General features: G+C 47.3%; 4 protein-coding genes across 4 annotated transcripts in view; 2 read left to right on the top strand and 2 right to left on the bottom strand.

Moving 5' to 3' along the window:
• LOC126568217 (26S proteasome regulatory subunit 7) overlaps positions 1-15,769 on the top strand; it is a 277,427-nt gene that overhangs the window by 216,948 nt on the left and 44,710 nt on the right. The gene's annotated exons all lie outside the window — the stretch shown is intronic.
• Positions 5,489-10,018, bottom strand: LOC126567808 (1-phosphatidylinositol 4,5-bisphosphate phosphodiesterase gamma-1). The gene is made up of 10 exons (XM_050224109.1): positions 9,854-10,018; positions 9,558-9,759; positions 8,954-9,480; positions 8,160-8,863; positions 7,693-8,083; positions 7,311-7,492; positions 7,050-7,233; positions 6,677-6,977; positions 5,833-6,600; positions 5,489-5,745 (listed from the first exon to the last, which is right to left on the bottom strand). Exons 1-10 carry the CDS (start codon positions 10,016-10,018, stop codon positions 5,489-5,491), a joined length of 3,681 nt encoding a protein of 1,226 aa, XP_050080066.1.
• Positions 10,960-11,944, top strand: LOC126568455 (grpE protein homolog, mitochondrial). Its single transcript, XM_050224936.1, has 4 exons — positions 10,960-11,042; positions 11,162-11,381; positions 11,452-11,613; positions 11,677-11,944. The coding sequence occupies exons 1-4, from the start codon at positions 10,960-10,962 to the stop codon at positions 11,938-11,940; spliced, it is 729 nt and encodes a 242-aa protein (XP_050080893.1). The 3' UTR covers positions 11,941-11,944.
• Positions 12,443-15,472, bottom strand: LOC126567641 (putative pre-mRNA-splicing factor ATP-dependent RNA helicase PRP1). Its single transcript, XM_050223860.1, has 7 exons — positions 15,423-15,472; positions 13,993-15,293; positions 13,642-13,905; positions 13,423-13,545; positions 12,897-13,087; positions 12,654-12,816; positions 12,443-12,570 (listed from the first exon to the last, which is right to left on the bottom strand). The coding sequence occupies exons 1-7, from the start codon at positions 15,470-15,472 to the stop codon at positions 12,443-12,445; spliced, it is 2,220 nt and encodes a 739-aa protein (XP_050079817.1).

The following is a 15,769-nucleotide window of genomic DNA, read 5'->3' as shown; positions in this document are numbered from 1 at the left end:
CAGATGGATGGCTGGAAGATGGCGAGGTATGTTAACGAACTCTCTGTTCATACATATAGTACGGGTAGCGGCTCCGCGTAACATCCTTCGCACGTGTCACGAAATCTATACTGTTGTCGGTGCTGCTGACATTTAGCCCGAGATAGGTGCAGATTTGGGATGACTTCAGAGGCACGATTACCGCTACCGATTAGCAAAACATTGTACTATGGACAGTGCAATATTATTAGCAGAGACTTTGGTCCACGCTTGGGGAAAAATCCCAAAAAAAAACTGTTTGGTTGGACTCTTACTATAGATGAGTGATCATACCAAGATAGGTGCAGTTCCTCGTTGCATTGTCAGATCTACATGGATCAGACATGAAGAGCTTTTTCCTGGATCGATCAGGAGCAAGTTTCATTCCCACAAAAAGCCAGGAGAAGTGTTTTACTATCGATCGAGTTAGCTGTTGACGGTTTTCCCCATATTCTTCCGTGGGAGTGTGGAAGCACTACTGGAGTGCGGGACCAACAGCCGTAGGCAAAGGCAAAGTCGAAACTGCTCTCGTCTATCATCCACCTAGGGCCTCGTTAGTTGTCTCTAATAAAGCTACCACTATCGGTCCCACTATAAAGTTTTCCTATAGATCCTTCCCATTCTTCCTCCCTAAAGGACGGGACGTGGAGGGGGCGGTCAAAAGACGCATCCAACGGTATACCGGACGCCAGGATCGGACCAGAAATGGCCGAGGTATCACCGATTTTCCACGGGAATGTATTGGTTTTTCCTCAATAACTGGGTGAGAGGGTGGAGGGATCGGGTTGAGGTGTTCTACAAAAAGGTGCGCGGCTCCAAGACGCTTCCAACGGTATGCCATACGCCAAAATCAGATCAGGAATGGCCGAGTTATCACTGATTTTCCACGGAAATGTTTTGGTTTTTCCGCTATAACTGGGCAAAGGGGTGGAGGAATCAGGTTGAGGTGTTCTACAAAAAGGTGCGCAACCTTAAGACGCATCCAACGGTATGCCGGACGCCAAAATCTGATCAGGAATGGCCGAGGTATCGCCGAATTTCCACAGGAATGTTTTAGTTTTTCCTTAATAACTGGGCGAGGAGTGGAGGGATCGGGTTGAGGTGTTCTACAAAAAGTTGCGCGGCCCCAAGACGCATCCAACGGCATGCCGGACTCCAGGATCGGACCAGAAATGTCCGAGTTATCGCGGATTTTCCACGGGAATGTTTTGGTTTTTCCTTAATAACTGGGCGAAGGGGTGGAGGGATCTGTTTGAGGTGTTCTACAAAAAGGGGCGCGGCTCCAAGACGCATCCAACGGTATGCCGGACGCCAGGATCGGACCAGAAATGTCCGAGTTATCGCGGATTTTCCACGGGAATGTTTTGGTTTTTCCTTAATAACTGGGCGAAGGGGTGGAGGGATCTGTTTGAGGTGTTCTACAAAAAGGGGCGCGGCTCCAAGACGCATCCAACGGTATGCCGGACGCCAAAATCTGATCAGGAATGGCCGAGGTATCGCCGAATTTCCACAGGAATGTTTTAGTTTTTCCTTAATAACTGGGCGAGGAGTGGAGGGATCGGGTTGAGGTGTTCTACAAAAAGTTGCGCGGCCCCAAGACGCATCCAACGGCATGCCGGACTCCAGGATCGGACCAGAAATGTCCGAGTTATCGCGGATTTTCCACGGGAATGTTTTGGTTTTTCCTTAATAACTGGGCGAAGGGGTGGAGGGATCTGTTTGAGGTGTTCTACAAAAAGGGGCGCGGCTCCAAGACGCATCCAACGGTATGCCGGACGCCAAAATCTGATCAGGAATGGCCGAGGTATCGCCGAATTTCCACAGGAATGTTTTAGTTTTTCCTCAATAACTGGGCGAGGAGTGGAGGGATCGGGTTGAGGTGTTCTACAAAAAGTTGCGCGGCCCCAAGACGCATCCAACGGCATGCCGGACTCCAGGATCGGACCAGAAATGTCCGAGTTATCGCGGATTTTCCACGGGAATGTTTTGGTTTTTCCTTAATAACTGGGCGAAGGGGTGGAGGGATCGGGTTGAGGTGTTCTACAAAAAGGTGCGCGGCTCCAAGACGCATCCAACGGCATGCCGAAAGCCAGAATCGAACGAAAACTGAGCGAGGTATCAACGATTTTCCACGGAAATGTTTTAGTTTTTCCTCAATAACTGGGCGAGAGGGTGGAGGGATCGCGTTGAGGTGTTCTACAAAAAGTTGCGCAGTGTAAAGACGCATCCAACGATATGCGGTACGTTCTGTTCGGACCAGGAATGACGGACTTATCGCTGATTTTCCACGGGAATGCTGCTGGCGGAATTTCCCGGGAGTACCTAGAAAATCCTCCTTAATCCCCTTCAATATCAAAAATCACGTTTTGGAGGTATTTTAAACGATTTGTAATGAACGAAATAAAAATGAGAAGAAATTAATTAAAATTGAAGAAAAAGTTAAAATTGAGCCGGAAAATATTTGTCTTGTCGGAAAGAAATTATTTTCCAATCCGTTTTTAAAATTTCCATTTGCTACCTCCTCGGAATCATGCTCTCCTGTTACTCCTGGTCGGATTTTGCCGCATAAAAATTTCCGGATATTTGCCCAAAATTTCCAGATTTTTTCCACAAAAATCCGACCAGGAGTAACAGGAGAGCATGATTTCGTGCAGGTAGCTCGGGTCGGCCAAAAATTTCCAAAATCAGTTTTAAAATCCAAAGTCAGTTTTAAATTTGGGTTGGAAATTTTAAGTTTGGAATTGAACCAAAATTTTTGCCTCGGGATTTTAAAATTGATTTTGGATTTTAAGATTGGATTTTCGATTTTTCGACCGACCCGAGCTACCTCCTCGGAAACATGTTCTCCTGTTACTACAAGTCGCTCCCGGTGTCAGATTTTCGGCCGAAATTTGGCCAATTTCGATGCGGCAAAATCCGACCATGAGTAACAGGAGAGCATGAATCCGAGGAGGTAGCAAATGGAAATTTTAAAAACGGATTTGAAAATAATTTCTTTCCGACAAGACAAATATTTTCCGGCACAATTTAAACTTTTTCCACAATTTTAAGTAATTTTCTCTAATTTTTATTTCTTTCCTCAAACATCGTTGAAAAATTCTTCCACAACGTGATTTTTTAATATTAAAGCAAATTAAGGGGAATTTTTCAATAACTCCCGGAAAATTCCGCCAGCAGCATTCCCGTGGAAAATTGGCGATAACTCCGTCATTCCTAATCCGAATGGGAAACACCGCATACCGTTGGATGCGTCTTTTGACCGCGCAACTTTTTGTAGAACATCTCAACGCGATCCCTCCACCCTCTCGCCCAGTTATTGAGGAAAAACTAAAACATTCCCGTGGAAATTCGGCGATAACTCTGCCATTCCTGGTCCGATCCTGTCGTCCGGCATACCGTTGGATGCGTCTTGGAGCCGCGCCCCTTTTTGTAGAACACCTCAAACAGATCCCTCCACCCCTTCGCCCTGTTATTGAGGAAAAACTAAAGCATTCGCGTGGAAAATCGGCGATACCTCGGCCATTTCTGGTCTGATCCTGGCGTACGGCATAGTGTTGGATGCGTCTTGGGGCCACGCACCTTTTTGTAGAACACCTCAACCCGATCCCTCCACCCCTTCGCCCGGTTATTGAGGAAAAACCAAAACATTCCCGTGGAAATTCGGCGATAACTCGGCCATTCCTAGTCCGATCCTGGCGTCCGGCATACCATTGGATGCGTCTTAGAGCCGCGCACCTTTTTGTAGAACACCTCAAACAGATCCCTCCACCCCTTCGCCCGGTTATTGAGGAAAAACCAAAACATTCCCGTGGAAATTCGGCGATAACTCGGACATTCCTGGTCCGATCCTGTCGTCCGGCATGCCGTTGGATGCGTCTTGGAGCCGCGCCCCTTTTTGTAGAACACCTCAACCTGATCCCTCAACCCCTTCGCCCAGTTATTGAGGAAAAACCAAAACATTCCCGTGGAAATTCGGCGATAACTCTTCATTCCTGGTCTGATCCTGGCGTCCGGCATACCGTTGGATGCGTCTTGGGGCCTTGCACCTTTTTGTAGAACACCTCAAACAGATCCCTCCACCCCTTCGCCCAGTTATTGAGGAAAAACTAAAGCATTCGCGTGGAAAATCGGCGATACCTCGGCCATTTCTGGTCCGATCCTGGCGTACGGCATAGTGTTGGATGCGTCTTGGGGCCACGCACCTTTTTGTAGAACACCTCAACCCGACCCCTCAACCCCTTCGCCCTGTTATTGAGGAAAAACCAAAACATTCCCGTGGAAATTCGGCGATAACTCTGCCATTCCTGGTCCGATCCTGGCGTCCGGCATACCGTTGGATGCGTCTTGGGGCCGCGCCCCTTTTTGTAGAACACCTCAACCTGATCCCTCAACCCCTTCGCCCAGTTATTGAGGAAAAACCAAAACATTCCCGTGGAAATTCGGCGATAACTCTTCATTCCTGGTCTGATCCTGGCGTCCGGCATACCGTTGGATGCGTCTTGGGGCCTTGCACCTTTTTGTAGAACACCTCAAACAGATCCCTCAACCCCTTCGCCCAGTTATTGAGGAAAAACCAAAGCATTCCCGTCGAAAATTAACGATAACTCGCTCATTTCTAGTCCGATCGAAATTAAAAGCATACCCCTGATGCGTCTTAGGGTCAACTTGCAATCCGTCGATCATGATCCAGCAGGACGCTGACTAGCACTTTCCCTCAGAACAGAACTTCCCACAAAGACTCTCGAAGCAGTAAACAAGTAAAGATCCTTCCAATTCCGGAACACACGGAATGATACACTCTAGACACACCCTTGAATTTGTTATTGCACTGTTTGCACCAATCAAAACCGATTCATAATTTATTGCTTTCATTGTACATAACATACATACAGTACATGTATATTGTAAACCGTCGTCACGTTCATTCCGATTACGCGACGCACACTATGATCTTTCAATTTTTTTTTATTGCATTATAAGCTCACTGGATTTTTTTTTTTGCAACCGACACCGGCAATTACAATGAGATTGTGTGTATGCAGTAGGCTGCTGCTCTGTGGTTTTTGTTGTGTGAGTCATGTTAACCCTTGTGTGCGGTACCCGTTTTATGTTGTTGTCGCTACCCCTATTTGTTCCTTCCATTGTGTGTTTCTGTGGTGGTTTTGCCATACGTGTATAGGTAGATATACCGTTCATAATGCATTTGTGTGTGTGTGTGTGTGTATAATTATTTTACACATGTATAATAATATAGTAGAGGCACATTAGATTGTTACGCGCTGCGCGTATTGTACACAAGACGACATCTTCCACATTGTTCCTATTGATTCCTTCGTTTGCTCAATACTGTTATCGTTTGGATTATTTAAAAAAACATAGTTCACATCCCTTTTGTTCGCATAAGACACTTCTGGAAGCGGTTAATAAAAAAAGAAAACGTCTCAAAAAGAGAGAAAGAGAGAGCCCCGGTTCACTCCGTCTGCAATGGCCGTATGCTCGTGTGTACCAGCAGTGTTGCCAGCTCTAGCTCTTCACTATACTTGTTGCGCAGGACGACACTCCGATAGCCGGTGCGGATGGCACCGAGCGGAAATACGGCCTGGCCAATAAAGTTCGGCTCGCCGAACATGTCCTCGTCCTGCACTTCGAACCGAATCATTGCAAAGTGTGGATTCGCTATCCGAAATTCGCAAATTTCGTTCCATATCGGGTTCAACCCGTTGTCCGCTAATTTTTCATAGGAGAGAAAAAAGTGAGAGAGAAAATTAATAAACCTGAGAAAGATTACATTAGCGTGAGGCGGGTTCACCTTACCTATGGCTCTGGTACGATGCTTAATGCCACCGTCAAACGATGCGCCCAACACTTCCACCTCTACCAGCGGGCTGGTAATGTTCCGGCTCACCTTACACAGATTTCGACCCCCAATGATGCGCACATTCACAATCACCTCGTTCACCCCAACCAGCGTGTTCGGATCGGTCGGATCAAACTCGTCCCGAAACATAAACTCCGGCTTCAGCAAATACCCACATCCACCATTGTCCCGAAATTTGGCCTGATTCAGCTGCATCGGTTTATCGGGCGTTTGAAAGTTAAGCGCAATCATCTGCGATCCACAGTTCCACAGGGCCGTCGGATGGTAGTTGGACGAATCCAATCGCTGACCCTTCGGATACACCCGACTAAGATGGTTCCGATGGTAACGGACAAACAAGGAGCGCGTTTCCGGCTGCAAGAAATATTTCTCTGCCTTCGTTTCCGGAAAGCTGGACATTTCGTAAAATACCCACGTGCTCGGATGATGCTTGAACGGTACACTGCGACAGTAGATGATGAGATCGGACATTTCTTTAGCGACACGCGAATTGCGCTCCATTTTGCGCCGTTCGTTTTCCATTGCGCTAGCATTTTGGGCCGCCTCCTTAATGGCACACATCCACTCGTACGCTAGCTCTTTTGTCTGTACGCCAACCTCGAACACGTTCTGCATCGTTGGGTTTTGGATGCGCAGGATACGCTCGATGTCCGGGTGGTTGCTGTAAGCCATCTCCACTACGGCGCCATGAACGTCCAACGAACCTGTTGTTGTTGAGGAGCGAAAGGAAAGAAAAATAATTAATTTTTCATTTTAATACCACACAAATGTCTCCCATACCTTTCTGCAAGCTTCCCAGCATTAGTGGTTCGTTGGCTCCTTCGTCCACCAGCGTACCATCATCCATTGCGCTCAGTTCCTGCACGTAGTTGGCCGGGAAGTAGTGTTGCCGTTTGCCACCATAATCACCCAGCCACCAATCGTTGCCCTTCTTCGCGACGTTCGTGATGATGGCATGCTTGCAAAAGGACAGCTCATCATCGCGCTGTGCTTTGTAGTCGTACAGTGCCTTTACCGTAACGTTTTCATTGATGACCGTTGCTGGATCCATGTACCCGTAAGCGCCACTCTCTTCTGGAACCTGTGTGTGATGTGTAAAGTTACATGTAGCATCCGCATTCCCTCAGAAAAAAGCTCCTTCCACCATACTTACATCCATCGTGTTGATCCTTCGAATCATTTCACGTGGGATCGGATACGTAAGCGTAACCTTCCGGTAGAGCGGATGTTTGGAGTAGAAATTGACCAGATCTACCAGACTTTCAAACTCCATCCCACCCATCTCGTACAGTCGCCCCTCCACCCGTATGCGACAGTGTTTAAATTTGCCATGTGCCCTAAAAGTAGAAGTGGAAAAATTCTCGTCGCACCTGGTCTTTCGCGATATACTAGCACACTAACTAAGCCAGCTTACCGGAACGAAATAACGAATGCTTTTGGTCCTTTATCGCTGGGCCGCACCAGAAAGGCACCATCCTGCGGGATCTGATTGAGCACGATCTCGGACTGCTCGCGTGTCGTTGTGTGGTGGTACCATTCCTTCGTTTCGTGCTTGTTCGGTTGCGGAACCGGTTCCTTTAGTGTGATGTAAAATTCCTGCAGTAAGAGAGTGAATGTTGTGAATACCAATTCCTGATAGTGATGGGACGCTGGAACCGTGGGTTCGGAAGAATGAGAGGCACCCGGAGGACCCCGATTCCCGTGTTCGGAATCGGGGTTTAAACTTATTTCTGAAGCCGATTCCGGCACCGGAGCCGTTCTTTCTGATAACTAATCCATCATTAATAAAATCTTACCGCACTTCGAAGCGCATTCTGCCGATAGTACATGATCAGGCTGTACAAACTTTCAAACAGTACGTTCTCCATCAGATAGTACTTCGTGACGCCCTTATCCTGCTTGAGCTTTATCCGACAGTGGTTCGGTTTGCCCTGGCGCCAGAACGAAAGGCAATAATCTCCAACGAACGTCACACTTTCCCGCACCAAAAATGTCCCATCACCTAGGTGGGAAAACTGTTGCAACAGCTTCTCAGCCTCCTCACGTCCACCGGACAACTTGCCGTGGAACCAATTTTCCCCAAAATGAAGCTCATCGTTCGACAGCACGGCGCCGTCCCGCGATTGACGGTTGGCGAAACCATTCTCTTCACGCTCATCATCTCTACCGTCATTATCTCGATCGGGTCTAAAAGTGGCAGAACGAAAAAAAATGAATTAAAAGTTAAGAAAACTCCGTTCCCCTCTAACAAGTCCTCACTCACCGCTGACTGTCCGTGTAGAAAAGTTTGTGCTGTGTCAGCACGAAAAAGTGCGCATTCCAACCCTTATCCACCGGATCCTCCAGATAAAGGATACCATTCTTCACCGTATTCCGTATGTCCAGCTCACTCTCATCGTTAGCCCGCATCAGGATGGCCGACTCTTTGCCCGCCTCATCCACCACAAGCATCCCATTTTCGGGCAGCTTTTTGTGCTTTAGTATAATTTTACGCTTCAACTGGTGCGGCGACGGTAGCTGCGTTTCCGTTTTGTCGATCGGTTGCGTTAGCAGCATTTCACCGAACACTTCCTGCATTGCCTGTGCCATCCGGCGCTGCTGCGTGAGCGAACAGTTCTGCTCGATCGACAGTATGAGCGGATAGTCGGAGGTGATAAAAGCGTGCTCCTTGATTGTACGAATGACATCCATAAACTTGATTCGCGTCGTAAAGGTATGGCCGTGAAAGATGAGCGGCATATTGTCGGGACCGTCCCAGCAGTCCAACTCGATACAGCGGCATCCCATACGCAGGGCACGGGCGTACGCTTCCACCGAAGATTCGCTGGAGAATTGATCGCCCGTTAGGTAGGTGTTGTGCGAAGACGAGATCCAGTAGTGGGCGAGCGGACGTGTCATGTCCTGGTAGACGGTATCGCACCGCTTGTCCCAGATTTCATTTTGGCGGGAGAATAAAAAATCTATAAACTGAAACGGGGGATGCCAAAGGAGAAAAAACTGACGATTAAGAAGGGAAATAAGATAACCGTTGCCCTTGCCTTGGTGTGGTCTTAGTACCTCGTGCAAACGTAGATAAGGTTCGCTCACGTCACGTGCCGGGTCTTGTATGTAATCGTTGATGAATTTTGCTACCACCTCCTCACTCTGTCCTCCACTGCCACCACCATTCCCTTCATCTTCCTGCTGCTCTTTGGTGAGAAACCGACGGAACTCCTGCAGCGTAACTGTTTGCCCGTTCTGGCTGTACGTTGCCATCCGTATCCCGTCAAAATATTCCGGCAGTGCCGTCGGCGGCAGGATCAACCGTTGGTAAAGCCGTGTAAAGTCGTCAAACCCAAGCTCGTTCCGGCGCCGGGTATCCACCTCATGGAAGACATCGTTCAGTTTGGCGGTCGATATTTTACAGTTGATCTTCGGCAGAAAGGACCGTATGTCCTTCAGGCTGGCCGTACCATTCGCTTCCATCAGGTAGAATTCGCGTCGAAGCCACCGTTCGATCTGCAACCAGTACGGTGAGGTGATGGTGTCTGAGATCAGATACTTCAGTCCTTTCAGCCACATGTCGGCTTCTTTTTCGGAAAATGCTGCAAACAGATAGGAATGGGAGTGTTAAATTCGCTGGCAAGTCGTCCTACCCGGGTGGGGGTGGGTTCTTGCATACCAACAATCGATACGGTGCGTAGCTTGAAATCGTTCCCGTGCAGTATGACGAAACATTTGCGTGGTTCACTCTTCTTTGCCTCTTCGGGCCACTTTTCAAAGTCTTTCGATTTCTTCCCCGGACGTACTTCCTTTACCTCGCGCAGCTCTAGCGATCCTTCGTAATTGCTACGTCCGTTCGTTTGTACCGAGGACCAAATAATCTGAGAAAGAAAAAAGGGCAGTTAGGAAACTTTGCTCCATTCGTTACCATATGGTAGCCAACCACCCCCTTTTACAGGTGATCTGTCTCCCTACCTGTCGGGTTTCCCGTCGCAGCATAAGCGTTTTCTTTTCCGGCCGTTTGCGGGGATAAAACTTCTGGATCAGTGTGCCCCGCTCGAGCTGGCAGATAATTTGCTCCATCTCACCGAGCGCTGCCAGGCAGCTGCTGCTGGACGAACCACCGATACTGAAACTCATCCTGTTTGGCGGAACGCAATTCCAAGGCACACTATTCGTGGTACACCACTGAGAAAAAGAAAAAGCACACACATACGCGACGGCGTGGAACGTATTCTAAACTATGAGACGGAAACGGCGACTGTACGCCGTATAGTGGAAAACATCCCCGGTTTTCCCGTGGTCTTTAGCAGCAGCAGCAAATTAAATTTACAACGAAGGCAACATGGACACAAAAAGAAAGTTTCGTTTTACGAAGAAAGTGTATCTTTACGGGAGGATGAGGAAAACCTGGACGAAAAAGAATAATAAACGTTGGTGACGGAAGTGAACTGTCAGCTGGAGATCGAGTTTAGCATGTTGCGCACAGTGGGAGGCTATGGTGGTCATTCGACGGGAAAAATATAAATATAAATTAGATCGCTTTCGTTTCTCATTCTTCTGCGGATGCGGATTTCAGACAAATTTCAAGATAAAATTACAATAAACATCTCATGTGCTTAGGGGCCAATAAATTAGTAACTGTTTTCTGAGGAATCATTTTACTTGAATCCTGATCATAACTGGTCTCCTGAAGGATGGATAGAGAAATATCTCTAAAAGGTCCTTTAATTCGGATAATTTTGGAAAAAAGGCTTAGACAAGGGCTACATAGTGTCCCTCATGGAGTAAGGTAGCACATGCGAACTCTAGACCAAGATTCCTGAGAACGGATTAGCAACTTGGTCAACTTCTCAGCAAAATCATAACCTGTCGATAAAGTTCGTTCGGTGTAAATGGACGCTCATGTATCATCGGGCAGCCCGATCCACCTGACAGCTGTCAAACAAGCAGCATTTGACAGTGAACAATTGGGCCGATAAATAAAAGAAACTGCAGCGAGATTTGCACATTGTTGTGTTATTTCCGTGTGAAACAATCTTGTTTCTTTGCTGCGTCCAACTACTCCGACCCAACGCAAGATGCATCGTTCAAAAAGCGCACTAACTTTGCTACAGCAACTAACCCGATTAAGGGTAACATCGAGCGGAACCACACTGGCAAGGTAGGTTGCTACCCGGTGAAATGCGATGAGATGATGTAACTCAAGCACCGTACACCGCAATAGATCCGTTTCCATCGGATATTGAATTAAATGTGCTTCTCCTAATTACTTCACGATAGCCGAACGATGCAAACGATGAATGTAACACAAGCAGCACACAGTCGACTGTTTTGGTCCGTTGAACGTACGACGCAAGGGATCCAATGGCGTACCTTTTCCACAGAGAAAGACACAGCACGTGTTGAGGAACCGACCGAGAATGAGAAGAAGCTAACACTGGAACTGGAAGAGCTGCGTAAAGAGTCGGCCGAACTGACAGAGAAAGTTAAATCATTGGATGTATGTAGAAAATTATTAAGAGAAGTTACAGCGAATTAATTTTTGTTTCATATGGAAACACTCACAACAGGATAAATACAAGCGCGCGTTGGCGGAGAGTGAAAACATTCGACGACGGTTAACGAAACAGATTGACGATGCAAAACTGTTCGGAATACAGGGCTTCTGCAAAGATCTGCTGGAAGTGGCGGATATTTTGGGCCACGCGACGGAAGCTGTACCGAAGGATGAGGTAACATACACAAGTCTCTCCTTTCACCTTCCCTCTCATACCAACCGCAATTTCGCTGTGTAGATTTCAGATAAGAATCCTCACTTGAAAAATCTCTTCGAGGGACTCTCCATGACGCGGCAGCAGCTCAACAGTGTCTTCAAACGCCACGGGCTCGAACCAGTCAATCCGATGAATGAAAAGTTCAATCCCAATCTGCACGAAGCACTGTTCCAGCAGGAGGTGGCAAATGTGGAACCGAACACGGTCGTGGTGGTGAGCAAAATCGGCTACAAGCTGCACGACCGTTGCATACGTCCAGCGCTGGTCGGTGTTACGAAGGGTTGATGGGGAAAAATCCATGGACAAAAAGCATGTAAAAATCCAAGAGCAAACGCAAATGAGTGTTAGATTTATAGTGTCCTTCGGACGTATCGGAAGGACACACGAATAATTCCACAATAAAAACAAAAGCTCCAGCTTGTGTTTCATCCTGCGAACCCTTTAAAGTCTAATTCTTTCTTCACTAAAGCTAACCCTCATTTATCCGATTGTAGATGGTTTTACGTATGTCTATTGCATTTATATGTTGCCATTGCCGCTGGGCGCAATTATGATTTCCCTTTTCCCGACAGCGAGAGGCTTAGCTACCGACAGCCACCTTTTTCCTTCCGTCTGTCTAGTAATTGGATTGGTAAATGGATTCTTTTTGTGTGTTTAAATTGTTGCGTGGAGAACGGAGAAAAAGAACTTAAAAGCAGAACTTATACTTGCACTTGGAAAAGAACATCGCTATCTTACACTCTCTTCAAAATGGTGTAAAAGTGCTGTTAAAATCGCGCATTTTCATCTAAAATCCTTGCTGGAACTGTTTCGAATCCATACGTGCCAGTATTAGTTCAAGCTGGCGCTTTGCCTCGCACAGCGGGAAATTATTCATGTCGTAGTACTGTGGTGCAATCTGCAGTAACCACTCGGCTAAGAAGAGCAAGAAAACGGAGACAAGAAAAAATATTTTTAGTAAACTATCTATAACGCATTCTGCTTTAGAGGACACTTACGCTTAACATCCGTAACGGTTCGAATATAGTTCTTCGTCGTCAGCACAAACTCGTTGTAAATCACCCATTCCGGTTTGTGATCGAGACAGGTGGACGGATGGAGCTGCACCACCTGGTTGTCCTTTATCGTTTGATAGTGCTTTGTACGTTCCAAATGAGCAACCTGTCGACGGGCCGAGAGGGTAAAGAATTAACATTTTTACTCCAAATTGTACTTCGAAGGTGGACTCTTATTTTGCGTACCTGCATAAAGAAACCTTGCACCAATGCTTTGCGAATGTTAAAATAGTACTCCCGCGACGTAAAGTCCGTGCTCGTGCGCTGCAGCTGGAAGCGATCCATAATACGGGCTAGCTGTTGTCGTACATTGTCTGCTGATTTTAACGACCGATAGTTGATGAAGTTATCGTAACACCAGCCCTGATCTTCATTGTCTGGAAAAGCAGAATTAAAGGGTTATTTTTGTTAGATGATTTCCTGTATTTTATACCAACCAGGAATGATACAGCCGTTGTCGTTAAATTTTGCCTATAAGTCAGGAATTTTTTACTCAAATTATTCAAAATAAACACATAGAAATCACAATTCACGTTTTCAAGACAAAATTTTCCTGACTTAGATCCAAAATTTGACGGCAACGACCCGAATAATAAAGGCAAATAGGAGACATTTTCAATTCCATACATCCAGGCGTTTACAAACAACCCGGTAACAGAACAGGATCACCAATGGTAACCCTGATCCCATTGACTTCTTCTGCAGTGCTTACTTTGTTTGAAAGCGTGGTACACATTCAAAAGCGTCAGATGGTCACCGTCAACGTGCGCAAAGCGCATCTTAGCATCATCGGCCGCTTTTTTCATCTCGTTCGGCCGCACGAAGCACTGTGGAACTGTTGCAAAGTAAAAAAAGGGGATCAAAAGTGTTAAATTATGTACACAGCTATACGTAATACGTATAGAGCTCAATTATAATGTGCTCCCCTTACCTGACAACATAGCAGTAATGGATAAGATTTCATTGGAACAATTGTGCTGACAGCTGGCAATCAACATTTTAGCCAGCTGTGGATCGAGCGGGAACTCAGCCATTACCGCACCAAGATCCGTTAGATTACCATCATCGTCCAGCGCGGCCAGATAGTTTAGCAGCTCGAGCGCACGCATCAATGTTTCCGGTGCCGGCGGATCCATAAAGTCAAAGTGTACCAAATCATCAATTCCGAGCTTTTTCAGCTGCAATACCACCGTACCTGTGAATGGGACCGATAAGAAACCGATAAGTAATGAGTGAAGGGCACACACAGATATCCCGAATTGAAGAATTTTCCGCTTCTTACCTAAATTGGAACGCAAAATTTCCGGATACGTATTATCTTGCATCTCCGTCTTGTACGCCTTTTCGGTGTACAGCCGGAAACATTTGCCAGGTCTGGTTCGCCCAGCACGACCCGCTCGCTGCTGTGCGGATGCTTTACTAATCGGCGACACGAGCAAACTTTCGACGCGAATACGCGGATTGTACACCTTCTGTTTGCTAAATCCGGGATCAATCACAAACACCACCCCATCGATGGTAAGCGACGTTTCGGCAATGTTTGTCGAGATAACCACCTTCCGGCCGATCGCACCATTCGGACGCTTTGGTGGTGCTGGTTCGAAGATTTTTTGCTGCATGTGCGGTGGTAGCGTCGAGTAGAGTGGAATACACTTTAGCTCGCCCACATCCGGTCCCAGATTGTCGATTTCGCGCTTCACACGCTTGCACGCCTCCTCGATCTCTTCCTGTCCGGTCAGGAACATCAGTATGTCACCCTCGATCTCTTCGCACATATGAATCTGTATCACGGTACGGATGGCCGCTTCCAGATAGTCCCGTTCCGGTTCCGGTGTGTAGAAAATCTCTACCGGATGTGTGCGGCCAGGGACGTTCATGAGCGGTGCATTGTCGAAGTACTGCTGGAACTTGCCCGCGTCCAGTGTGGCCGACATGACGACTAGCTTCAAATCTTTTCTCTGTCGAATTACTTCCTTCAGTACGCCCATCAGCAAATCCGTTGCCAGCGTCCTTTCGTGAGCTTCATCGAGCAGGATGACCTGGTAAGCTTCCAGCATCGGGTCGCTCATACCTTCGCGCAGCAACATACCGTCCGTCATGTACTTTAGCAGGGTGCGTGGGCTCGAACAGTCTTCGAAACGAATGCTGTAACCCACTTCCTGTCCAAGTATAACGTCCATTTCTTCCGAAACACGCTGCGCCACCGACATGGCGGCCACCCTACGTGGCTGTGTACAGGCAACACCCTTCGAGCTGGTCTGCAGCGCATACTCGACACACCACTGAGGTATTTGTGTTGTTTTGCCGGAGCCAGTTTCACCGACCAGTACGATACATTGGTGCTCGGACAGTAGGCGCATAAAATCCGTCTTGTACTCAAACACCGGCAGCGTGATACGCTTCTTGTACAGATTGTAATAGTTCTGCGTGTAGGCAACACCGTTCAATGGATTTTTGCCTCCCGTTTCGGATGATCCACCGGCAGCTACCATCGCTTTCGAGGCAGAGCTGGAACTGGCGGATCCGGCATCGTGCTTGGATGAGCTCGCACCGGCCGAGCCTTCCGCCGCAGCTTTTTCCTCCCTGCGGAATAAAGAAAGCATTTTTAAAAAACTTTTATCGGTAGCGCATTTTGACGCCATATTTACATCGCCCGAGAATGTGTTCGGCGCGGAGCACACACACACACAGAGGTACTATAAGGGTGCTTACCTTCGTTTCTTGATGAACGGATCCATCACTTCGATACGCCGCTTGGACATTTGTTTATACGTTTTATACCGTTCCCGATAGAAGGAAACACTCTTTACAATCACGCTATAATTCTTCGCGCTCCTCTTTCAATCGGCCCTTATTTTAAGGGCTCTACACACACTGTTTACGCGGCCGTTCTAACAAGCGTGGGAGCCACAGCCGTTTCTCGTGTGTCTTCTTCGTTTTCTTCTTCGCACTGTTTGATCCTGTGTGTGCGCTTTCCTGTGAACCGAATTTCCGCAAGGGAATCAAATGCAATTCTTACTCCGTACAGCACACCTAACGAAGGACACACGGTGGTACAT

Source organism: Anopheles maculipalpis, chromosome 2RL (assembly GCF_943734695.1).
Source record: "Anopheles maculipalpis chromosome 2RL, idAnoMacuDA_375_x, whole genome shotgun sequence".
Classification (NCBI taxonomy): Eukaryota; Metazoa; Arthropoda; class Insecta; order Diptera; family Culicidae; genus Anopheles; species Anopheles maculipalpis.
This window is presented reverse-complemented; position numbering and strand designations above follow the sequence as displayed.

Coding starts and splice junctions, on each gene's coding strand:
- LOC126567808 (XM_050224109.1), bottom strand. CDS start 10,018: ATGAGTTTCAGTATCGGTGGTTCGTCCAGCAGCAGCTGCCTGGCAGCG. Junction 8,084..8,159: donor TTCTACACGGACAGTCAGCG/GTGAGTGAGGAC, acceptor TGCCACTTTTAG/ACCCGATCGAGATAATGACG. Junction 7,234..7,310: donor GCATTCGTTATTTCGTTCCG/GTAAGCTGGCTT, acceptor TTCTACTTTTAG/GGCACATGGCAAATTTAAAC.
- LOC126568455 (XM_050224936.1), top strand. CDS start 10,960: ATGCATCGTTCAAAAAGCGCACTAACTTTGCTACAGCAACTAACCCGA. Junction 11,382..11,451: donor AGAAAGTTAAATCATTGGAT/GTATGTAGAAAA, acceptor CACTCACAACAG/GATAAATACAAGCGCGCGTT. Junction 11,614..11,676: donor AAGCTGTACCGAAGGATGAG/GTAACATACACA, acceptor TTCGCTGTGTAG/ATTTCAGATAAGAATCCTCA.
- LOC126567641 (XM_050223860.1), bottom strand. CDS start 15,472: ATGTCCAAGCGGCGTATCGAAGTGATGGATCCGTTCATCAAGAAACGA. Junction 12,817..12,896: donor TGCAAGGTTTCTTTATGCAG/GTACGCAAAATA, acceptor GCCCGTCGACAG/GTTGCTCATTTGGAACGTAC. Junction 12,571..12,653: donor AACCGTTACGGATGTTAAGC/GTAAGTGTCCTC, acceptor TGCTCTTCTTAG/CCGAGTGGTTACTGCAGATT.